Source organism: Anser cygnoides, chromosome 3 (genome assembly GCF_040182565.1).
Source record: "Anser cygnoides isolate HZ-2024a breed goose chromosome 3, Taihu_goose_T2T_genome, whole genome shotgun sequence".
NCBI lineage: Eukaryota > Metazoa > Chordata > Aves > Anseriformes > Anatidae > Anser > Anser cygnoides.
In genome coordinates this window covers 24,947,156-24,972,843 of record NC_089875.1, presented here as the reverse complement: position 1 = coordinate 24,972,843, position 25,688 = coordinate 24,947,156, and the positions used below count along the sequence as shown (strand labels likewise).

The 25,688-nt window shown below is 40.5% G+C and overlaps 1 protein-coding gene across 9 annotated transcripts in view; it reads right to left on the bottom strand.

Annotated features, from left to right (window-relative positions):
• Positions 1 to 18,412, bottom strand: part of INTS7 (integrator complex subunit 7) — a 42,904-nt gene extending 24,492 nt beyond the window's left edge. For 8 of the 9 annotated variants that reach the window (XM_066993718.1, XM_066993719.1, XM_066993720.1 and 5 more), the window contains exons 1-17: positions 18,288 to 18,412; positions 18,082 to 18,211; positions 17,478 to 17,624; positions 16,769 to 16,906; positions 16,219 to 16,265; positions 15,510 to 15,709; positions 13,853 to 13,975; positions 11,329 to 11,446; positions 10,483 to 10,617; positions 9,849 to 9,946; positions 8,890 to 9,129; positions 8,143 to 8,280; positions 7,036 to 7,242; positions 3,242 to 3,436; positions 2,429 to 2,532; positions 1,966 to 2,034; positions 712 to 844 (exon numbers count right to left, since the gene is read on the bottom strand). In XM_066993718.1, coding sequence (XP_066849819.1) covers positions 712 to 844; positions 1,966 to 2,034; positions 2,429 to 2,532; positions 3,242 to 3,436; positions 7,036 to 7,242; positions 8,143 to 8,280; positions 8,890 to 9,129; positions 9,849 to 9,946; positions 10,483 to 10,617; positions 11,329 to 11,446; positions 13,853 to 13,975; positions 15,510 to 15,709; positions 16,219 to 16,265; positions 16,769 to 16,906; positions 17,478 to 17,624; positions 18,082 to 18,211; positions 18,288 to 18,381 — 2,316 coding nt within the window. In that variant the 5' untranslated portion in view covers positions 18,382 to 18,412. The remainder of the gene's footprint in view (positions 1 to 711; positions 845 to 1,965; positions 2,035 to 2,428; positions 2,533 to 3,241; positions 3,437 to 7,035; positions 7,243 to 8,142; positions 8,281 to 8,889; positions 9,130 to 9,848; positions 9,947 to 10,482; positions 10,618 to 11,328; positions 11,447 to 13,852; positions 13,976 to 15,509; positions 15,710 to 16,218; positions 16,266 to 16,768; positions 16,907 to 17,477; positions 17,625 to 18,081; positions 18,212 to 18,287) is intronic. The other variant, XM_066993726.1, reaches the window with a different exon arrangement.
• Between the last annotated feature and the right edge of the window lie 7,276 nt (positions 18,413 to 25,688).

Below are 25,688 nucleotides of genomic sequence, written 5' to 3'. Positions count from 1 at the left end.
TTTAGAAAAAAGGCAAATAGAAGCCAGCCATAACAAAGGAACAACCTTGTTTCCATCAACACGCACTTCAGCTTTATGATGTTCAGTAACAGTAAGAGACAACACTATATTAGCACTGTAAAGGAGTATGTTATCAGCTCACTGTTTGCATTCAGCAAGCTTTACATTGTGTTCTCTGATGACCTGCACTGATAAGAGAAACACTATACTCCAGCAACGTAGTATTAACTGCCAACAGCTCAGAAACTGAAGCCGGGCTAGTGCTGGACCCTCCAGCACTGTGTGTGGTGGGGGAAGAACTCCTTCATGACAACATCATGAGTAAACACACCATGCTTCACTATCTGAATGTGGGTGTCATTAGAGACCTGTCAGAGACTTGATGTTACTTTTAGGTATTGTGACATTTATCAACATCTGCCATATTCTTAGCATCAGAATTTTAAAAGCATTGTTTTTAATCAGGCCAATAAGGTTACAGGTATTTTAGCAAACTTTTTTTTCAAGTATTAGAGTATATCCTTAGGGACCAGGCTGTGTGTGCCACTAACAGCTTATGTTAACTAACTAAAGTGTGCTCTTCGGTTTCTTGACCACCATGGAGATATATACATACATATATATGTGTATATATATATATATATATATATATGGAGCTGATGGGTTTTTGGAACCTTCACCTACAGAAAATACGTTTAAACTATTACTTGCCAAGTAAGACACAGGAGCATACTTCCTGTTGAGGGATTCCACTTCTTCTAGTACACGATTAAATACTGACATCATTCTTCTTTCATATTCACTCTCAACATGTGCTGTTCCATTTGAAGTGTATTCCTGGAAACTAGAAAATAAAGTATTTTGTTGTACCTAGTATATTTTCCTCATCCTAATCTAGGGCGCTCAATCCCAAACATTCTCAATCAGACCATTTCTGTTACAACTCAAAGTCCATTAAGAAATAAACAGAGTAAACAGTTTGGCAGACAGATTTATTATTTTTTCACTCTAAGACTTGCACTTTACATTTAAACTCTTTCTTAACTATATCTTATCCACCATGTTGTGTCTCCATCCTTTCTCACATGAAGCAGTTACAGGTCTAAAAAGACTCAGCACACTTATTTCCCCTAGCTTTTATTTAAACCTGCAGTGTTTACAATGTTTTAAAAAGCCTCACAAGTCAAAGAAAAGGGAGAATGCCAGTCAGAGTTAAGAATAAATCTGGAAACTTAATCTCATGTTCTGAATAGAATTCCGCCTCCTAAACACCTAACTTTTTGAAGTCCACAGCTTCATACTTGTAAGGAGTATGATTAATGTATCTTCTGAACAATGCTTAGTTCATAATAAGTAGGACAGTCATCTGGGGTGTCCAATTTTATTTCTACTTAGAAGAATCACGCATTTATAAAGATATTTATCTACATTATCTTCCCTTCAATCTCTGACTCAGAGTTCAAAAGAGTGATTCAATTCACAGTTGCTTCAACATAATTTTGCTAGTGCATACGAGTCCACAGTTAAAAAAAAAGTTAAAAGTACTGGATTTACGTTAGAAAGCTTAAGCTAATCTAACACGTCTAACATGTTTCCTTCAGACATGAAGGACTAACATATACCTACTTTTTGCACTTGCAATTCTGAGAGTTAACAGAATGGCACATATTAAAATACATGGCCAGAGATTAAAAGCTGTTTATTTAAATGGAAGTCTATATCTAAGATGAGTGCGATATAGCTCTCAAGAGCAAAATAAATAATTTTAAAAATGCAGAATCTGAAACACAGTCTCTACACTGCCAGCTACAGCACAGTAACAACAGGTGTCCTCAAGCCTACCCTGAGTAAAATCACAAGGGTCCACTGGGAAACTTTCTGAACATTCCTTGAATTCTTAGACTTAAAGCCCCAAGGATTTAGAAATAAAAAGCAAAAGAGTAGGAAGTTAACTATCAAACCTACTTTGCAGATTCTGGATCCAAAATCAGAGCTTCAATCGCATGCGAAATCAACAGGCAGCTCTGCTGTTGTCTGGTATTAACAATAAGGAGTTAAGAGACTTACAAACTTGGATCCTAAAACAAGAAATGCAGTACTACTTACTGGCGCTTTTCCTTACTTCTCTGGTTTTCATGAAGTAATCCTATCACTGTTCCTTTAGGAAACAGAGCAAGCACTACCGAAATTCCAAGTTTTATACTTGGAAGTTGCAAGTTTTGAGTCATAACTTTTTCAGAAACTAATTCCAAACAATAGTACAGCAGTATCCATTTCCAAATGGATTAAAAAAACAAAGGTACCTGATTTTTAGGTAAACTGCTTCAAAATGGCTTTGTGCCAGCTTTCATAGAAGAAAGGACTGTTAAGCTTCATGCTGTCTGCATGAGAAGACAAGAGGACTAATTCTGAGCTTTTAAAAGGATACAGTTCTACATTCCTTAGAGTCGCTGAGTCCGCATCAAAAGATGATTGATAGAGATCACCATACCGTGCAGCCAGGTTTCGGAACTCCTCCATTGATAGTTTCATCTACAGAGACAAGTTACCAGTCAAAAAAAAAAATCATATATCCAGAAAACCACTATACTAGCATACACAACTGAAGGAATAAGACAACATTCAGACAGATATAGAAAGCTTTTGTTTCTTCACACAGATAATGATCATTAAAGTGACAGAGTATTATCCATGCTTTATATGCGTATTTTTCCCGTAACAAAACACAAACATATCCTTTTTTGGGTTAAAAACAAAAGCCACGAACAACCTCCACTCTCCCCCACTGATAAACCAAACTGTTCTGTCTTTCAAAGACTACCAACTGACTCCTTCTTGCAGGCTACGTGCATTTAGAAACACACGTATTCTGTATGGTACCAAGCTGCTTGCCAACACTCACCAGGAAGAATTACAGTGCGAGCCTTAAATGTGTATTTTTACTTTTAACTAATATAATCACAGTACTTGACGTGTTTCAAAGCAAGGTGGAAAGGTCTTGCTGCAATTTTGAGTGTATTGCCTGGGTTACTGCTTGCATATTCTTGGAAACTGCGTGCATGATTGTGTGAAAAAAACATCCTCTGCTTCCCTACAGTTATAGGGGAAAACCAAGGCCCACTGTTCAGTCAGACTCTTCACTGATGCTTTTCAATTCTTTCATCTGATATCTCTGCTGAGAAATAAAATTCATACCGGTTATAAAAGTAACTACACTGAAGAGTGGAACAAGAACACATGCCTGGTTAGAGATGCGTCCACACCGTTGGAGATCATTTCCTGATGTCATAGCAATTGTTGTGGCAATAGCTGGTGGTGGACTTGTTTTTAGGCTGTTGCAGGTACAAATAAGTTGAGAAAACGCTTGCAGAAGGTCAATCCTGAGTTTCACAAATCCACACTGAAAGCTCAGAGGATTAAGTGGTGTACTAGCAGCCTGAAACACAGTAATAGGAATGTTGGCAATCTGGGTCAAAAACAAACATGGTAAAATAACTTTGCAATGTCACTGAACTGTCTCATCAGGCAACTGAACTCTCCAGGTCAATTCCAAAAGCTGTTTTTCAAAACCACAGTTAACGGATTTGCTCGATGTAAATCATTCTGAATATTAAGGCCACAGAAGTTTAGATAATTATCAAGCCGTATTTCAAGTGTATCATCCTTGTGTCAAGTGTGACTTGAGCTGCTACAATACTATTAGGGCACCTATTTCCCCCTTTTCCAAAGGCGAAGCCTTTAGACTTCAAATGACTAGTCCAGGTAGTCCCTGCCATAAGGGAGAACACTCTGTGTTTGCCTTCCAATTCGCAGATGACTGAAAAAGTGATTCTCTGCATGAGCCACAAGATAAAGAACTGGCTAAAGATACCTGCACCAAAAAGGAGTAATCAACTTTGATTTTCTTGGAATTGTGAAACGGACAGGAACAAAGGCACTTGCATTTGATGAAGACAGGGACAGTTCAGTGACAACCAAGAAGAGTAAACAACAGAACCCCAGGAGGAAAGATGCTATTTTTTAGAAATTATGGCACTATGAAACTCTGTTCCTTAAGAGCTTATCTGACTCGGAGAAGCATCTGTGACAGCTTAAGAAATCTAGGAGGGGGCAAATTGCAGCACTCAAAAGATTTGATACTAGTCAGGCCAAAAATCCATTACTTATTTTTCTATACTGATGGATTTGAGAGGACCACCCTTTTTTCTCTAGCTGAGAGGAAACCTGCCTGCAAAACAAAGCACCAGGACATTATTTTACACAGAGAATGGATAAGTATTAAACTTTTGCACGTCTTACCCAGTGCTTCTCATTTCACAACAGCAGAGGCCACTTCTAGAAGCGAGAAGTTACAACCCTTCTACAATACCTTACCAAGAACCATTTTTTTTTCTGACAGGAAAACAAACAAGTTTTTCACCAAACATCCCATGTCATCTGAGAACTGGCCTACGATTGACTAAAGTGAGGAAACATCAGCCAACTGCAATCACCTTGAACTACTGGGTTAGATTTCAACCAAAGAAAATGTCTTAAACAAGACTCAAGCTGTTCTCCACTCAAGCTATTCCACCCTCCTTAGCACTTTACTTCCCCTTCTCCAAGGGCATAACCATCCCCCTGCCTCCACTTTTGAATGGAAGTTCTTCAGTTTATTCTGCAAGGGTTGTTTCAGAAAATCCTCTGAGGAAAAGACCTCACTGTACTGTAATTACTCTACAGAGAGTTCATGTTTTTATAGAGTGAAGTCTCAGCACTTTAGATCAGAAAATCCAGACATTTTTAGTAGCACAAATCGGACTTGATTTTTAAGTGGAAATACAAGCTTGTTTCATTAATACTACAATTTATATTATCTGCTCCCCATATAGCCATGGCCAATAAATGAGTTACAGTTCTTTTTGTGAAAATGACAGAGAAAGTTCTTTGGCTCAGTTAAGTTCTTCAAATGATGCCACTTATCAACGTATTTGGAGTTAGTGCTACTTAAATATACAAATGCTTTGTTCAAGTTCGGTATCTTCTCTGGATTACCAGCAGTGAAAAACAAGAAAAGTTTCCAAAGAGATGAGTGTTCTGTGTCAAAAGAAGTAAGTCTTACTTCAAAACCCTTGCTAACTGTACAAGGAAGCACACTGTGAGACAGAGGGGACTGTGGCTGACAGACTTGATGACAACTCCCGGTCCCATACACCTCTCGTCCATAAAGTAATTGGACTTTTTCCCTCAAGGGGAGAAACTTGCATGAAAAAACATTCTGCATACAGCAATGCAAGAAGGAGGGGTGCACGTATATCAAGAAGGAGTTGAGAAATTTTCCGATGAGATCAGACACTGCCTGCATATTTCATCATTGCTAAACTGGGCTGACTGAACATCTGCAACAGATTACCTGGTACAGTGTTTTCCAGCTACAAGGTGGACAACTACACAGGCTTCATCACTTGCACTAATGGTCTGCAGTGCCAACAGTGCTGAGTGATGCTCTACACTGAAAGAGAAGCGACAGTAAAGCTGGAGCCAGAGGAAAGAGAGACAGCTAAAATCTTCTGCAGTTAGACTACCATGTGCTCTTTGCGACACTTTGCTCCCCTTTGAAACACTGAGTTATGTAGATGCAAGCAGCGAGCAGCTCCTTTCACAGCTGAGAGACTCAAGTGTGGTGAGAAATTTGTAGTGGTGCAACGAGTCAGCAACAGCCAACCAGCAAACAAACAAAAAATCACAACAACAAAAAAAGACAGCTTCCTTTTCTCTAACCCTCTGAAACCTGCACTTACTCCTGCGGACCACAACAATTCAGAAGGAAGTGCTTTTCTGGGTGCAATATGCATGGCAACACAGGAAATCAAGTCAGCAGAGGAGATGAGATGAGGACAGTAATTCTTCAACAGTAAAAAAAAAAAAGAAAACTCTAGGGAAAGAGATTAAATTACTGAGCCACAGACTGACCTGTTTCAGCAACAATATTTTCCTGCCTGTATTAAATATAAACATCTAATTAGATGGGTCTCCCCATGTCTTCTAGATGTTAGAGAAATATTGAAGCATGAATTAAAAGCCTTATTCACCCAGCCAACAAATTAAAGACAGATACTTCAGGAACAATGGAGCCTTCTCTCACAGGACAAAGGCACAAAATTTATGTCCTTCCAGGTTATATAGGGGCAGTTTATTAATAAATATTAGTATCTGAGCTTTAATAAATACTGATATCTGAGCTGTCATGACACTGACAGTTCTGGTAATTGCAAAAGAAGTAAGCCATTTTATTTAGAAGATATACTGAAATCCATATGTAAAAACTTCTTCATGAAAACCAAAATATGAAGAATTACTGTAGGAAGCTGGACCATCTTTTGTTAAAGAAGACAACATGAACTGGAGGTCCATATTCATTACTGCTTTTTGTTTACATAGACACCATACACATGCACGTACTTCTTGCTATTTTCCCTACTTTAGAGAAGCAGAAAATATGTGCTTAAAGCAGGTGCCACATGAATTCTGTGGATGTGAGATTGAATTGTCCTCCCTCCTCTTACTGAATTGGTGTTGCTTTATCGTTGGGATTCCATAGGATCATATTGTCAAATACAAGGCAATGTGAACTCAGGAGGAGGAAGAAGGACAATTTAATCCTCTCTGCATCTCAACAAGCTAGGAGCCAATTCAGACAAATTCCCAGGCTAAATCATTACAACAGCATTTATTCAGCCAATATAAGGAGTGAAAAATTTCGAGTACTGTAACTTCAAGAAAAAAAATAAAATTGTCATATCGCATGATTTGATCAAGACAGGAAGTGAGGGGGTGGGAAGGCAGAAAAGAGAGATACTAGCTAGTCAGCTTAGCTACAGAACCTTGTCTCTGAAGTTACAGTGGGTTAAAACTGGCTTTTCCTTGCAGTCCTCTCAAAAAGAGGCTGGCAGATGTCAGACATCTGCAAAAACTTTTCACAGGTTTAAGAACAGGAACTAAACAGACCTACATTATACAAAACCACTATCAATAAAGTAAAAGCTCTGTGCTAACCGTCAGTGATGCTATTCCTTTGTGATATGACTTTAAAGCTTCAGCAATGCAAGAAAGCGCTGAGCTATAGTTGTCCTCTTGCAAACCTGTCAGACACTGCTCTGCATGGGAAAATTCCTTCAAACTGTTCAGCCAGAAGTAGAAGTGTTCTGAGGCCACCTGAGTCAGCAGGCTTTGATACAGCTCTCTGGCCATGTCATGGTTACCCTGTAATGACAAGGTTTAGAAGGGGTAAGAAAGAAGGCCATGGGTTTCTAAGTAACAAATACAAATAAGAAGAGTAACATCACCAGAATTAGTCATACTTCAAAAATAAATATAGTGAAACTTCTTTCAATCATTTGATCATGACAATGCTAACGATAAATAAAACCACAAAGCCTTGTTTTATGGAAAGATCAGCCTGTATGAACTACAGTACTTATTTATACAGGCCAGTACATTTCTAGATTTGTTTCTTATCTTGTCGAGCTTTTTTTTTTTTTTAAAACACAAACCAACAAAAACCTGAAAACATCTCTTTCGTCCCCACAGTAACACTGGGTTTGGAACTATCAGGTCAGCTTAGAGCTAAAACCAGGAACCCTGACTGATTTACCAAAACAGCACTATGCTCAGTTCTCTCTTCTGCATTATGTACTTTATCTATTTAAAATTATGTCAGCATCTTGTACTAGGGTTTCTATGCAATTCTAACCCCAGCTATGACTTGATGGAAGGGAACAGAAAAACTGTATCTTCTCCTTCCTTTCTTCACACTGAAGAGAAGCACACACCAGGATGGCCTGTATCACTACAGCCAGGCAATGCAGAGTCCACGTGCTCAAAACAAGGCCATTTTTGAGGCTGTTACCTTCATCCTTCTCAAATACTTCCAAAAGACAAACGGCTAGGAAAACCACCCTGATGGGATGACTGCCCTGAATGGTACATATCTGAATCAGCATTTTAGGGAGTTAAAAGGGAACACTATATATTCTTTCCCCCAACACTGGTTTCTTCCTATCATTTGACTCCTATCATTTTCTTTTCTTTCTCCAGGTCAAAGAAATCACTAGTATCCTTCCAACCACACCAAAACATTTTTCTCCAGATGTTTTCACTTACCATTCTGGAAGCCTGCCTGGCTATCCTATAGGCTGTCCATCCATTGGAGACGTTCTCAAGCTGCTGTTTGATAACAGTTTTGATTTCTGAAGATAAGGCTTTCTGACTGGAAACAAATATCACTGTGGCAAGAGAAACCTAGTGAAGAGTAGAAGGATGAAGGAAGAACAGTGGATTTCAGGAACAAAACAAAAAACAAGGAGAAAAAAAATCAAAGAAAACAAAAACAACCCAGCCCCATTTCTTAAACTAACAGAAATGATTTGCTTGATTTTGGACTCAAAACTACATAGAAGACTTAACGCATATTTTAACTGAAGAAGTCTTCTCTGTCATATGTCATATGTCATTCTTAATATTTGGGGTAACTAAAATATTTGTTGTAAATGACACGTATCAGATTACCACATGCAAATTGAGATCTGCCATCTTGTTTTTTCTGTAAGTATTATTTCACAGACTATCCCAATACTTTCTATAGCTAGCTTTGTCTAAGCACTGCCATCTGCTGGCAAATCTAATGGAACACATATGCCAGCATTCAACATTGAAATCACACCTCATAGAGTTGAGCTACATAGCCAAAGTTTAAAAGAAAACTGAAAATAAGGCTATAGGCTGGCACATCAACTTGGGCATAACCAACGGCTTAGGCCACCTTTAAAACAAAAACAAAAACTAAACAAAAATAAAATTCCATCTGTAGTAGGCTTTATCCATCAAGGGCTATTCACCAGCAGGTCTTACCAAGAGTTCCTGTTTTTTATCTGTGGCAGATCGTCCGATTACTTTGTAGAGGTCCATCAGGTCTCCTAGCATCCCATCTGCTAGGACGGGCAGCTGCATGGCAATAGCTGCCAAACAGTGGCACATGAGGATCCTAGCAGCATCCTGGGCACTGTGCAGCTGGGTCAACAGAGACTCAACCACCGACTGGCTCAGGTGAGGACGGCTCTTGACCAACTTCACCATGCAAGTTAAGGTGATCTGCAATTCACACACATCAACACGTACAATGAATACAATGTCTACTTGAAAATAAACCAAAATCAGATACTTAACTGAAAGTGTGATTACAGAAATGCGGAAGAGATAGTATTTTCAGAATCACATACCACACAGAAAAGATATCCTAAGAGCCCAAGTCTCCAGCCCTAAGCTCACAGCACAAACATACCACAAATTCAAGAAGCAATAAACTTTTTTTCTCATATCAGCCTTTACAGGTAAATAACAGCCTTTACAGGTAAATACCAGCCTTTACAGGTAAATACAGGTAAATAACTAGACAAAATTCCTGGTAGCAGCAGAAATAATAAAAAAATAATAGATCATAGGAGTGTTGTAATCATGTACACATTGCATCCCCATCTCCAAAAACCAGGTTCTCTCCAAAAATTTCTCCATCCTCCAGAGACACCTCGATCCCATATTGAAGTTTACGTTTCCTTATGAACAGCTGTTCATCAGAGGGATGCATCTTTTTAGCCTTATGACAATCAACTTACTCTAGAGCTGAGAGAGGTCATGTTACAGTTGTGTACTACCACTCTGAACTCCAACTACTGGCAAAACACAGAATTTTTTTTTTTCCCCAATATGCTATGCTTCCACCAAAATGGATATGGTGCACATTAGCCCTTCTGCTATACAAACTATTATTGTAACTTACAGCTGTGCTAATGAAAAGACAACAGTAGTGTCACCTTTAAGGTTGCTTGAGCTCCTGGACTGCCATCTTGACTGCAAAGAACAAGAAGAGACTCTAAGCCAAAAACTGCATCTTGCTCCAAAGGCAGAAGATCTAAGAAAAACAAACAGTCAGTCAGTTCCCTGTTACAATTTCTGATCATAATCAGTATAATACTTGCACTGGTGTTGCAGTGATGATAGATGAGTATTTTCCTAATAATTCTGCCTTACTTTATTTTGATTTCAAACAATTCAATCTCTCAGGTAACTATTCAGCAGTCACATCAACTGTGACATACGTAGGGTCAACATAAAAATTCTAGACTATGACTTCTAAATATCGTGTTATTCTTTTGCAACAGACTTTGTTCTAAGAGTTTTCAAAGGTTAACAAGAAATTCAGTAATTTACAGCATAGGTAAGACAAGCTTTTATTTAACAGGAGTTCTGCTGCACCTGGTAATTTTCTATAAGTTAACAGAAGATGGAATCTTACCAACCATTCATAAAATCCTACAAAACTTTTTCTACTAGATTACAGTCCCCATTCTTCCTAAGCAGGGTAAAGGATCAGACAGCCTTACATACAAGACCAGTTAACATGTGTTAAGTGCGTAAGCCTGACTCATCATCCTTGCTTTCGTTTACCTTTTTCCTGACAAGAGGCTGATATATTAGTTAGAATTCTCACGCCATGAGCTGCAATGCCACGGTTATTATGGTAACAGCACTCCTGTGCTAGTTTTACTAAATCAAATGATCTTGCAGTTGTAGCTGCTGTTCCTAAATAAAGATAAGACAGACAGGACATAAAAGAGCACATTCCTTAGTTGTACCACAAATCTTTCAAGTACATTTAAGCACAAAACCTACATTGACTTAGGGTGCTTTTTTTGTTTGTTTAATCATTTATTTTACTTCACATGTTTTCATCCTATCATTTTAACATGTATTCCAATATATACAAACACAAAAGCCTTTCATGAATGCAAGTTAACCATACACAAGAGAGTATCCAGGTCTAAAGGCTGATGTTTCAGGAACTATCATCATTTTAAGAACGAGACATCCTGAATCATTTTGAAATGTCTACTCTTTCTCACACCATAAAGCCTCCATGCTTCATTGTTCAGTTTATTCATACTAATAAACCATGCAAATCCATGGTTTCAAAGCACCTTAAACAGAATACAGGTTGACCAGTTAAGATGCATGCTGTTTCCTTAGTGTATATAGAGAAGTTTAAAACCCAACGGTAAACAAAGTTTATTAGCCACAAAATCCAGAACAGAAGCTTAGATTGTGACTGGGTCTATTGGTATATACTATCCCATTTAAGTTTTCATACAGTGAAAACAGCCTGATAATCAGCGTCCTGGACAACAAATAGACTTTAAGAATATGCCACAAAATGGTTAGTGATTGACCTGTTTATCAGTAGGTAGCCAATCCACCAAAAATGCTAAAAGTAATCATCTGATCTGTTTTTCTTACCTGTAGCACTACTGAAGTACTGTTTAATGGCAATGGTCCCCGATAACGTGGAGAGAACGGATAGCATGCCCAGTTTCAAACTATCATAAGGGGTGTGAAGAGCAGATTCACACAACGCCTACAGATTAAGAGAAGGGAGAAGATACAAAGGGAAGGAAGTCCCATGAGCTATCTGTATTAAATATTTAGTTGCACTTGCCTGCGAGAAGTTCTACGAATCAGAATTTTTCCCATTGAAAATACTTATACTGAATTCAGAAGGTAGAACTCATGTCCTGAAGCACTGGTTTTAGTAGATTGAGGACATGGCTTGCTAAAAATTGACAGTGGGTCTCATATGCTAGGAAACACCACTTACAAACCACTTTATTGACTAAAAAACAGTGACAAATGTATTACCATTTCTCATAGATCAAACATTGCAAAAGCTTTTAAAGACAATTCTCCAGTCTATTAGAGCTATATTGGGCATTTTGCCTTAAAACAATCTGCAGGACTAAGGGACAGAGGATATTTGAAATAGTACCTATGAGGAAATCTAGAGGAATTAGCAGGACAGACTGCAGGCTGCAGTCAGTTACCTTTGCAGTCAGTAGGAAGAAATGCACCTTCAGTAACTTTCAGAAAATCATGGTTTAGGAGTTGTCCCTTTCCAATCTAATTACAATGTAAACAGCCAGGATACACAGACATGCAGCACTGTACGAACTCCCCTTTTTCATTTCTATCTCATTAAACACAAGAACTTGTGTCTTCATTGGTAAGTTCTCTTAGTTAACACATCTGAAGTGCTCAGCAACAGCACTCTTGGACCAAATGCTGCTCTTACACAGTAGCGTTATTAAACAGGTATGTGTTTATATATAAACAAAAATACATTCTGGTCTGAAGTCAAAACCTCGAAAAACACCATGAGAAGGGTCTATGACCAAAACAGGCAAAACTGATGGAAAAAATGTCAAAGAATCAAAGCAGAATTTCCCTTAGCCCACCTGATAAGCATTAGAGGACAGACACATCTAGAAAATATCTTGACATATATACCCCAATGATCTGCTTTAGGCATCAAAGGCATCAGCTTCTAAAACTTAAGTCTGAAAGTCAGTAAAGCCTCCACAGTCCGAAGACAAAGCCTCCTCTCTGACCTACCCAGACCCAAAATGCTAAAAAGTTAACACTGCTGAAATGGTTCCGGAAGGAGGTTTTGCCATGAGAAAAAGAGGGTCTCTCCCAGTCCCTGCTGTATAAACATTTATCAAGTTGTTTAAATATATGGGAAAGAGTTCCCCACCTCAAAATGTTAAACTTCAGAGTTCAGAAAGATCTCTCATGACCACTGTATGTGGCTCAGCAAGTAACATTCTTCAGACAACTCATTTGGTTCTAACCTAGTCACTGGTCTACTTCCAATGACAGCAGAACTTTCTCCCGTGCATTTCAACTAGCAAAAATACTTATTTTAAGACATCATATAATGATGAAAGCCACATTACCATGTCTCTCACTTGTACTAAGACAACTAGCACCCAGATATAATGGTATAGAGCAGCATTTTGACCACAAAGAATTCATATACCATTATGCAATTCCTTAAAATTCCTAAGAGAAATAAATTTCTGATATTAAAACATTATGGAGAATGAAGCATTTCACTAAAATAAAAACCTCCACACACTAAATCATCATCTCTTTGTACTGGAGACAAAGAAAAGCATGTGTTATTTCTCATGTGACTATTAACATAAGAAAAACTACATATTTTTTCTCCCAATTGCCTTATACTCCAACAACATATAGCAAAAGTAGCTTTCCAAGAGTACTAAAATCAGATAAGCAGAGCTATAAGCCTCTGCCATTAAGCTTTTGAAATATTTACTTTTCCAATTAGAATCTAATCTAACTTGAAGTTATTTTCCACAGTCATTTCAGCAAGGGGGGAAAGAAATGTAAATGTACAACTGCAATTGAAAGACAGACGCAATCTTATTTCCAATGTAACAATGGTTTCCCCAGATAATGCAGATACGCTATAAACACCTTTTAGGAACTCATTCATACAAGAAGAGTCACAAAGACATTACTGAAAATGACCCACTGATTCTTAGTGATAAAATCAAAGTTACTTTCATCTGTTCAAGTATACCTTGGTGGATGACATGCTTTGAGACATCCCACAGACGTTCTGTGTTACATGAGGGCATTAATACATGTTCAGTATCACAGCATTAACAAAAACATTCATCTCCCATGTCTACTATCTTAAATGAGTTTGTCAGGTGCAAAAGTTATTTCCTTACGTCAAAAAGGCCTACTATGTGACAAATGCCTTTCCTCAGTTGTAACACTTCAGTTATTCATTAATATTTGGCTCCTCTGGCAGATTTTGTCTATATTAAGGATATGGAGAGGCACGTTCTTCCTTCACTTCCAAAATTATTCTTTTGGAAAGAGTTCTATAACTAATTGCAAAGTTTCATAATAAACCTTAGCTTAAAAATACACTTTAGCTTAAAAATGCATAAACCTGAATATTTTCTCTAGTCCACGTATGCGGTGTCTTGTTGGCCAGCAACTTTAAGTCTTGGATTGCAAGCCTCTTCACAGCCTTCCTGGGGTCATTCTTCAAGTACTGCAACAGAAGCTGGACCTATAACAAAGTAAATTAATTAAGAGAAAGAGATGCTACTAGAAGGAAACCTTTTCAAAAGTACTCAAGAAGGAAATTTGGGAATATCACTCTAAAACTGCTATGCCCTACCTGTCTGTTTGCTTGCTACATGGCAAAGCCTCTACTCAGTCTGTGATTCCCTGGCAAGATTCCAGCCAATTCCTGCTATTCTTCTCTCCCTCTCTGCTCATGCACCGTGTTTTTCACTGCCCTGCGTACCCAAGAAGCCCTGAGAGCTGTTTCAGCTCTTACAGAAATACTAATAAAACATTTCCAAGAACCTCAGTAAACACTTTACATTGTCATGATTATGCTATTAGCAAGTATTCCAGGCATTTGACACTAATTCAGGTGCCTACATAATCTGCAGTTAAAAGAGAGCAGTAGATATACTATGTATGTATTAGCAGCTACCAAAAAACCCCAAACAGATTAAAAAATAAAATTAAAAAAAAAACACCCACCAGCACATGAAGTATTTATCTCAAATTAATTGAAATGACACTTAACGAAGTCTCCTTTGTTGCATTAATTTTTTGGAGATTTGGAGATAGAACAACCAGCAAATGGGAGACTGCATGAACATGTCAACCGTGGTTTTGCTCTCCAACTCCATTCTGGCTACTCAACTTACATACGCAGCATAGTCTGCTGTGTTGTGGAAACACAGCCTAAAACACCATCTTCCTGCCACAAAAAAAAGCACATCAAGTGTTCTAGTGTTGTTTCAGTTGGCTTAGATTCAGCACTATCTCTGAAATACAGCCATCAGCGATTCGAAGAAGTTTCAGACAGATCAATGCTATTAGTCTAACAGTAACAGACACCAGCATTCCATAGCTGTATGGCATTAAAGGAAGGCCAATAATTTTTTTATGACTACTTTACAAGGATTAGTTAGATGGATCTCAAATGTCGCTGTGTTCAGACTTGCTGTATAAATCATATCCACAAAGCACATTAACAGAACATAGAAGCATTGTATTTTTCCATCATTGCTTTCCCACAACTTGGTTTATAGACATAAATTATAGCAACAGACTCAAATTCTTCAGAGTCCTTCAAGAAACACATTTTTGAATGCACTCTATGCAGTTGAATTATTCATTTCCTTGCATGCAGAGCAGGTGAAAGGCATACCCTCTACCCAAGACAACATACAGCAGTAAGAAGTGAAGCATGGGTTCTACATGAAAGATGGAGGTTTTCAGATTAAAAACAAAACAAAACAAAAACAACAACAAAAAAGACCTGTTTGCTTTCTTAATTCACTTGATTTCCAAGAAAGATAGTTTTATAAGCTATAAAGAAGGGTTCCCAATTTGAAGGGGTTATCTGGAAATATCGAAGTGACATCGGTTTTAGAGTACTCTTTCTCTACAGCATGTAGTGGCAATCAGCATATCCTGTAATATATTTTCAATATCATCTAGCATCTGAGGTTTTTTGGTTTGGTTTGGTTTCAAATGTGCTTTGTACTTTAATTTGAAGGAATGAATTCAGGAAGAATTACCTGCTTAGGAATGTCAACCAAAGAAGAAGCAGCAAGTAGAGTAAATGTGTGAAGAGTAACAATGACCATCTTGGTAGAAGGATATGATGTTACCAGCTGCTGAAGCAGCTGTCGGGAGCTGGAGGCCAGGCTAGCGTCATGATGCATGTGCTGTAGAATAGGGATCAACTTCAATTTCAAGTCCACAGGGGTGGCTAAACCTGTAACAGGGAACAGAGACATTGCCAGGCGATTAGTCCGTTGTACTGTCTTTTGGCAGTACTAAGACACACAACACTCTTGCATTAATTACTATCACCACTTAACGTGGATCGTGCAGACACCTGCATTAGTTTCAAGTAACTCGTCCACTGGCTACCAGCATAACCATAACAGTACCACACACTTTAAGAGTTCTTTGGAAAGGTGGCTCCTTGCCTCATTGCAGGTAATACACATATTAACTTATCTGAAGCAACCTGCAATAGTGTTATAGAATCTCATTCACCAGACTACAGATGAGCTTTTATTCTTTACTAAAGGGGCGTTATGATAACTTGGATTTTAAGAGCCAGATATTGGATTATTTCTTAGCTATTTTAATTTCAAAACTGGAATTATTTGAGAATAAGGACAACAGTATTCTGATATCTGATATTTATATACGGATAATAAAGAATTCTCAGAGTAATTAGAGCTTTTATTTTTATCATTCAATATTTGTATGTACCTTGAATCATCTCACTGATTTTGTTACATATTCCTGCAGCAAAATCCCTGTAGAGAAAAAGACAAAGTACTGGGTGAAATAAGAATAAATAGATTACTATTGTTATTAATAATAAAAATCAACAGAAGTACCAAACCTTGGATTTTAATAACAAAACCTTTTACAAGAGTGCTTGCCCAGTCATAAGGGGTTTTGGAACTCCTACACACGGGAATGATCAAATGATAAAATGGAAGCTTTTAAATATGTATCGAAGTGACAAGCAGCATTACCCATAGTTGCCAACTATAATTTCTGTAAAATAATCCTTGATTAAAGTTGCTCTATTGCCTTGCATTCCCATATTTACGAGCTTTTCATTAGTATTTTAGAAAAAAAAGATTCCTATTAAACTCGATTCAGACTTTCCTACGATACTGTTATTACACATAATTATTATAAATGACTTGGCTGGCACCAGAGGAGAAAATACTACATTTTTTGAGTGACAGTGTCAATGGAGTTCCCATTCTTTGTAATATGAAAAATGGAGAAAAAAACTACATCTTACTTTGATTGTGCAGAAAAGTTGGCAGCAGCAAATATAGCAGCTTCAACTTCCACATTATCATGGGAATCCAAACTCTGACGAATACTGTGATGTGCGTTCTTCCTTTCAGGAATAATAGATGCCATGCTGCCCAACATCCTACACAAACAGATCACAGTGAGATCAGGAAGCACAATGACTATGAAGAAACGCAAGATGAAACCAAATAGAAACAAGAAAGGACTGCTCTGAAGTTTTATTTTTTATATGTGTTCCTTTCATGCTGATTACAGAAACAAACACCTATGGTAGGCAATGTAAAAGTGTTGGCCTGAGTCTTATGTTTGTCATTCAATAAAAGCATCAATTACATTTTGGTACCTTTAGCTTGAAAGGAAAAAAGCGATAAGCTTCAAGAATTCTTATAAAACTGAGAGCATGCTTTGGCACTAGAAACACCAAGCATTTTTAAGATGCTTTTATGAAAAGAATCTGGGAGTTTTGACTGACAGCAAGTTGAACATGAGCCAGCAGCATGCCTTGGCAGCCAAGAGGGCCAACCGTGTTCTCAACCGTGTCCAGCATCAGCTCTGCTTTCACCTGTATGATAAGTGTAGAAGAAAACTCCTACGCTTCATTCATGGTAGCTGCAGATTTTCTTATTGCGGATCAGTATGCTAATAATCAGCTAGAGTGTTGAAGTACGTCACGTTCATTTATGCATACATACCGAAGTGTAATAGCCCGAGCCACTGGATCATTGCTATGAATTACTGAAAAAACTCTCTTCACAAACTCATCCACGTTGAGGATCTTCTCTAGGTGCTTCTCACTCTGCTGAGTAACTTTCAGCACACAGAGCCTCAGGAAGTTGTTTCTATCAGAAGACACGTGCTTATCTTTATCAGGCTGCTTTACAATGCAAATTCAAACACCTTAAGTACAAAGTAAGGAGTTATTATGAAAGCGACTGATACAAAGTTATTACTTCTGAGGGTTAATGAAAAAAGGTAAAGCGTATGCTTTAGAAACGGCACGTTTAAGTGGGCTGATTTAGAGAACGGGGTATTAACAGGGCGTTGTTTCGTAGCATTGTTAGTGTTACATCTGGGCCCAATTCTCTTCCGGGTAAGTCAACCCGTCGCCAGCAGCGGAGCGGAAGCAGACGCCGGAGCCCCGCACGCTTTGGGACGCGGCTCTCCCGGCGCAGCCCGGCAGGGGTGAGGCCAGAAGGTGTCACTGCTGCTGCCGGCCGTGCGCCCACCCCTCCTGCCCGCCGGCCCCGCAGCTCGGCAGCACCAAGCGGCTTCCTGCCCCGACCCGGCGCCGCTTACCCGACCCTGAAGACGTCGGCCAGCTTGAGGAAGGCGGAGTTGATGAGGATGGGGAAGGGGTACTTCTGGAACAGCCGCGGGAAGCGCACCACGGCTTCGCACTGCTCGCCGAGCTTCCCGGACCGCAGGCCTAGCGCGAGAGCCGAGGTTACGGCGCGGGCAGCCCTGCGCCCACCCCCCAGGCACCGCCTGCCTCCCTCACCCACCCTTGTCGAGCTCCATGAGGGCGGAGTTGGCGTCCAGCTCCTGCTCGCCGTACCCCGCCTCGGCCAGGAACGACTTCCCGCCGCCACCCGCCATCGCCGCCGCCACCGCGCATGCGCACCCGCCCCCCCCCGGCACCTACCCCGGGGTGAATGGGCGGCGGGTGGGCGTGGCCCGCGCGGGGCTCGCCTCCCGCCGGCGCCGCCCAATCGCAACGCGGAGGGGCGTTCCCGCCCGCGCGGCCGCTGCCCAATGAGGGGGGCGGAGGAGGTTTTGGCGCGGCGCTTGGTGGCGGGAGTCGGTGCCGCTTGGCGGGAGGGCGTGCGCGCCTGGGCGCTGCTGGCCATGCTGTGCCGGGCGCTGCTCCGCCGCGCCGCCGCCACCCCCTCCGTGCCGCCCCGTGAGTACCGCCGGACCCCCGCACCGGGAACCCCCGGTCCGCGTTCGCCGTGCCCCGTGTGGTCACGGGTCCGTCCGTCTCGTTTGTAGGTCAGCCCTCGGCGCTCCCCCTCCAGCATCTCCTCGACAGCTACCGGTGCCGCCGGGAAGATGACCACCTGTCCTACGGGGAAACGGGCATGCCGGTCCCTCCTTTCGGCTGCCGCTTCTCTGCAGGTACAGCTGCCTCCTGGGAGGCCGTTCTCGGGTGTGGGATCTGCTGCGTGCCGTGCTTATCTTTAATGCTTCAAGGCTTGGCGTTGGAGTTTCGTGTTTCTGTGAGGGTGTAACTGTGTTTGCTCCTACATCCTATATATACTGCATCACAGTGCTCCTAGGTGTGCTAGTGGAAACATTTCCTTACAGAAATGACTGAAGAGCATTTATTCCAATGGCTTTTGCGTTTCAGCTTTGTCTGTTTCAAGGTACATCCTCTTGATGCAATATTTGCAAATATGGCTTTGTTCAAAATATATAAAAGATGTAACAGGATGGAGAATAGTAAGTACAAATCAAACAGATGGATGTATGCCCCTGGCATGTGTGGAAGCTCCTAGATCTTTAGGACAAAGATCTTTAGATCTCCCATGTGTACTACTCTAGTTCTCATGCCTCTCTCTAAGGCAGCTTCCTGCTTTTCCAGCCCACATCCAAGGAAACTACTGGATGTTGTGGAGGGCAGGCCATAAAGATGGAGGAAAGGAGCTATCATAACTGGTGAAAGATGCATTACTATAGAAGTTGCTCCTTGCCACTTGATTTCCCACTTAGAGTTCTTGAATAGAACATCCAGAAAGAAATACGTGACAATATTCCTGCATTTTTAACTTTTAAATTTTTATGTGAATACTATTTCTCCTTAGAGCTGTCCGTTAGGTGTGCACCTTGTTTAAGGTGCTTGTACTCCCATCACGAAGGAAGGGGAGTAATTCTGAGTCAGCCAAATAATAGACAAATAAACTTCGATTTCTTTTCAGCGCCAAATTTTGAGCATATACTGGCAGTTGCAAATGAAGAAGGATTTGTTAGACTGTATGATACCGAAGCTCAAACTACCAGCAAAGTGATCTTTAAGGGTAAGTTCTATAACAGAATGTGATCTTCATTTGATGTGACAAGTATGTGACTTACTGGAATCCAAGCAAGCTTTTTGAAAGTTGATTAAAAACACAATTGTGGGCATTACTTGTATCCTTTCATATACATTGCTGAATCCTGTTTACAAAGCAGCCGTGTGAGTGTGCTCTTAGAAAAAGCACTAATAGGTGAATTGTTCTGTGTTGTTTTCCTTGCCTAGGGCAAGCTGCTGACAAATAATGATATTTCTGATTTAAATGTCTGATGTTCTTTATCCATCTGCAAAATATCATCATGCTGCAACGCACTGAACTAATCCTGGCTTTTGTTCTCTTGTTAGAATGGCAGGCTCACTCAAATGCTGTATTTGACCTTGCCTGGGTACCAGGAGAATACAGGATTGTAAGAAGTCTTTTCCCATCTACCTTTATTCTTAATGCTTTGGCAACTGCATGCAGAAAATGACTAAAGCTTTTTATTCTTTCCTCTGAAGGTCACTGCTTCAGGAGACCAGACAGCCAAGGTGTGGGATGTGAGAGCTGGGGAGCTTCTTGGCATATGCAAAGGTCACCAGTGTAGCCTCAAGTCAGTTGCTTTCTCTAGATTTGAGAAAGGTAAATGTTGATGTTCCCCGTTGTCTTTTTCCTTCTTCTATCCCCCTAGCGCATCTATACTTATGGGGCTAAAAGGGGATTTTGGAACATGACAGTGACAAATAGCATGGGCAGGCTGAACAGTGACCTAGCCAGTGAAGCAAAAGCAACTTGTTGGAACCTCACAGTGGTCTGATGCTGTCTGCCCTTTTCTGATCTTGGACAAGTTAGACGTGATGTCAAGACGTGATATTGAAGTCACTTGGTCCTTATTTACATACATAAGCATGGAAATATTCTTTATAAGCAGTTGGTTTTTTTTCTAGAATAGTAGTAAGGAAAGGTCATGAAGAATAAGGAAACTAATCAAAAAGCACAGCAGACCAATGGCCTGATCTTTCTATTTCTAGGGCCAGGGGCACATAGATGGCATTCAGATCATTAAATTATCACATTTTGGAAGCTAATAGCTCTCTATTTCTCTCTCAGCTGTCTTCTGTACTGGAGGCAGAGACGGAAACATCATGGTTTGGGATACCAGATGCAACAAGAAAGGTAACTGAACTTTCAGATACGTGTCAGAAAAGCTCCGTATCACATGCTAAACAGTTATCAAATATAATTATTGAACTAACATTTTCAATTACAATGTAGGCAACACTTTAGTAAGAGGGAGAAGATTATCGGATAATAGGGGACTGCTTTAGTACACTAAAAGGATGGAATAAGTATTTCTTCTCTGTCTAATATGTTGTTCCACTCTGTCTCAGATTTGCAGCTTGATCTACGCACTGTCCCGTTAATACCCTATGTCTCAGTAAAGAGATAAGAGGGTACAGAACATATCCTTGTGTACCTATAATCAGAATATATTAGCACTAAAATGGGCTGGCTGAGAGGGGTTTTGGCCAGAGCCATCTAGAGGGATGAAGCAAAGCTGGGAAGTCTCCTACCAGAGTAGGAAGGATGGCAGAAAGAGCAGAGCAGAGGACCTTGTGAGTTTGAGGAGCAACTGAATGTATCGTGGGAACACCTAAATGCAGGCTGAGCTGATTCTGCTCCTCTCTTTCTGCTTCTTAGAGCTTCTTCCCTGCCAGGTCATGCCCTTATACTTCTCCTCAGCTCCCTGCTCTGTCACTAGCAGTTTCCCGGCATGTGCTGCCAGAACATCTCACTGTGCTGTCTGTCTCAGGTTCCCTAGTTCTTGAGCCTGGTAACTGGGGGAAAAGGGAGGCTGCACCTGACTGGAGTGGAAGGTTTGGTGGGGGGGGGGAAAGGAGAAAAGTAACCTTATGAAAATTATACTGCTTTACTATTATAAAGTGAGAACTAGAGGACAAAAGGCTAAATAGAATATCAAGAAATAAATTAGAAGGCACTGGAAGCCTTCCTGTAAGTGCAGTTTTGCTCAGGATGAAATCAGCTGAACATTCAAGATCAGGAGGCCTGTTGAAGAACAGACTGCGGGGTAATGATTTCCAAGGGCAGCCTTCCCATACTAGTCTTGGCTTCAGTGCCTGTGCTACATTGACCTCTGCAATTTTTTGCAGTATATGCTCCTGTTTTCTACTATGTTCTCATTAGTTTAGTATGTAACTAACAATTACTGTCTTTGGATATATTACTGATTTTAAAGGCTAGTCTCAGCCACTTTTTAGGATTTATTCCCAGGTCCTGCTTGTTTTATTAAAGTGGTGGCAAAATTGTGTAGACATAGAAACTATTAACTGAAGTGTCTTTTTGATTTCTTTCAGATGGATTTTATAGGCAGGTGAATCAAATCAGTGGAGCACACAATGTGGTTGACAAGCAGACTCCTTCCAAGCCCAAGAAGAAGAGGCAGAACTTAAGAGGTCTTGCTCCCCTGGTGGTAGGTATCTGGTATACAAGTGAAATGGGGGCCTCTGTTCTGAGAACAAGATTATACATAGTAGACTTCCTAAGCAAACACAGAATGGTTTGGGTTGGAAGGGACCTTAAAGATCACCTAATGCCAACCCCCCTGCCATAGGCAGGGATGCCACCACTAGATCAGGTTGCTCAGGGCCTCATCTAACCTGGCCTTGAACACCTCCAGGGATGGGGCATCCACAGCTTCTCTGGGTGACCTGTGCCAGTGCCTCACTACCCTCTGAGTGAAGAATTTCTTTTGTACATCTAATCTAAACCTACTTTTTTTTTTTTAAATGCTATGACCACTCTCCCATCACTACAATCCCTGACAAAGAGTCCTTCTCAAACTTTTTTGTAGGCTCCCTTTAGGCACAGGAAGGTGGCTGTAAGGTCTCCCCAGTGCCTTCTTTTCTCCAGGCTGAACAACCCCAACTCCCTCAGCCTGTCTTCATAGGAGAGGTGCTCCAGCCCCTTGGTCATCCTTGTGGTCCTCCTCTGGACTTGTTCCAACAGGTCCCTGTCCTTCTTGTGCTGGCGGCCCCAGAGCTGAACGCAGCACTCCAGGTGGGGTCTCACAAGAGCAGAGGGGGAGAATCCCCTCCCTCGCCCTGCTGGCCATGCTGCTTTTGATGAAGCACAGACACGGTTGGCTTTCTGGGCTGCAAGCACACATTGCTGGCTTGTGTTGAGCTTCTCATCAAACAACACCCTTAAGTCCTTCTGAATGGTGAGAAGTATTTGGCTTGTTTTTGGTAAATGCTCCAATTTATCTATGCAGGTTTTTGTGTCATGGTCACTGGTCACTTGATATGGCTAATTTTAGATGTTGTGTATCTGTCTAACAACCCACATGCCATCAAAGCCATCTTTGTGTGAATACCATGTGAAATTACTTCTTATTTTCCAGAGAGGAAAGGAGTGGCCAGCATTTTTTTTTTTTTGGGGGGGGGGGAAGATAGGTAGCATTCCAATATTTTTTTTCTTCCCCCCCTTAAGTCTGACCACATAAATGACTGCCTCACCAGACTAAGAACTGGTCTTATTTAATCTATCAAAATCTATTAAATCTTCATTGATGAAGACAACTATCTTATCTCTGACCTGAAAGGTGTAATCCTAAACTGCTGTCCAAATACTTAGAATTCACTGGCAATTTCACTGATGGGGTGGGGGAGTGTTGAAAGGATGGTTGTGTCTGAAATGGCATCTGGTATTCCAGGTTCTCCTGCCTGTGGGGACCAGCTTGCTAGAAAGCACAAAGCTAATTCTGTTAGGAGAGAGCCCAAGAAGCTCAAGCTAGTTCTAGAGCAAAACTCAGGCTGGCCTACAGCCAAGAGGAACAAGATTGTCTGGCTAAAAGGAGGTGTCCTCAATAATGTTCACTTGGCCTTGAAAGCAGCAAGATTTTGCTGACCTTGATAACAAACAAAATTTTCTTTTTTTTTCTTAAGGATTTCCAACAGAGTGTAACTGTGGTGCTGCTTCAGGATGAGCATACTCTTATCTCTGCAGGAGCTGTTGATGGGTAAGGAAGGAGGATGCCTGCTTTCCCATGCTATTCTGTGTGCTCTTAGTGGCATAAAAAGATTGGAAGATATTTTTTTTTCCAAAGATCACACAGTGGCCCACAAAGCTACAATTACCTTTAGTTATAGTCAGCTGAGCTTGCTGCCAGCTTGCATTGCCAGAGCTGAATGCTGCTTTTCTTCCTTATTCAAGATTGCAGCACTGGGACAAACTGCATATGTGGTAAATGTTCATTTTAGTGTTTTAGCTATGGGGCAGAATGAGAACAGTTCTTATCTCTGTCTGTTCTCATGGACCTATAGGACCACAAGTAAACAGACTATTGTTAGATAGGGAGCTGTTTTGGGATGTGAGTGGGTGGTTGGTGCCTGGATATGTGTGGGCATTTGAGAAAATGTTGCCTTGAGTTATAAAGGATGCATTCTTTTAGCTGCCAGATCTGTTGCAGCATCTTGGAGCGCAAGCAAAACATCCCACCGATTATCATGGAGATTACACTTTCAGGTCTTGCTTCTTTAGGATGCACCATGTGGAGGTGTATTCTCCAGAGTCTTTCCGAGACAGATAATACTCTTGCCTATGGCTCAAGAAGAGGCTTGCTCCTGAAGAGCAAGAAAAACCTTAAAAGACTTGATTTTTAAAAACATAACTGTCAGGAGTATAAAGGCATCCTTGTTCTTTCCTTTTACTAGTTGAGGAAACTTGACTTGTGAGCTCATGTTGTAGGTTGTGTTAGTTACAGAAGACAATACTGCTTCCTCATCCGTACCCGGCAGAATAATTGCTTTGCTTTCAGCACATCTCTGCTCTGTTTTTGCTCTGCTGTACTCCTTATCGCTGGGCACTCCTCAATAAGCAACCTGTCTTCCTGTGTTTATTGAAGGCTCTATCTGCATTGCAAAAGAAGTTTTTGAGCTTTGACAAGCTAGAGACATTTGTGCTTTTATATTTCAGCGTGATCAAAGTTTGGGACTTGCGCAAGAACTATGCTGCTTACCGTCAGGAGCCGTTGCCTTTCAAGTCTTTCTGCTACCCTGGCACCAGTACTCGCAAACTGGGTAAGTTATTGGATAAGGTATTTACTAAATTTGCAAGGTGATTTTAAGAAGTACTGACAATGCCATCTCTTGTATTTTTAGCCAAATATTGTTAAGACTGAGTTCAGCAGGATATTTTGATCACCAATACCAAATTTTCAAGTTGACAACCGAAAGTGCTCCACTTTTGTATCATTGTACCAATGATACAAATTTGCATAAGCTTCAGCAGTGTGTTCTCAGAACTGGAGATGAGGGAATAATAGAGCTCTGTAGGTGGAATTTAGCTAGCACTTTTGATGCATGAGTTGAATCTAGATTGAACTCTGTTTGCATTGTATCTTTCAAAGACAACAGAAGGGGCTGTTTTTTAACATCATAACCTTTGAGAGTCGAACAATAATTGAAGCTGTTTCTCATCAAAAACAATAGTGTCTTTGTTCATGTTGCTCTGTACTTAGCACCTTATGATGCTCTGATGCAACACAGTAATTGCTGATGACTTGTCAACCGTCTTGATGTGTCAGTATAAGTAACGGTCAGTATAAGTCCCAAGAACGAGGGAAGTCTTTGAGGAGCTGGCTATAAAATAACTTGCCTGCAGGAAAAGATTCTGCTTAAAGCTAAGTCACTAGCATATCAAAGGATGGCTTAAGCCACCAAAGCATGAGGACTTCTATTCACTTTTAACCTTTGTTTCTACAATTGGATGTTCCTGCTATCCATTTGAAACTATCAGATAAATTGCTTGCCTGCTCTGAAGGTGGGAATTCTCTCTAAATAGTACCCTGAATCCTCATGAGAAAATGTAGACGTTGTTCTAGGCACTTTATTTCTC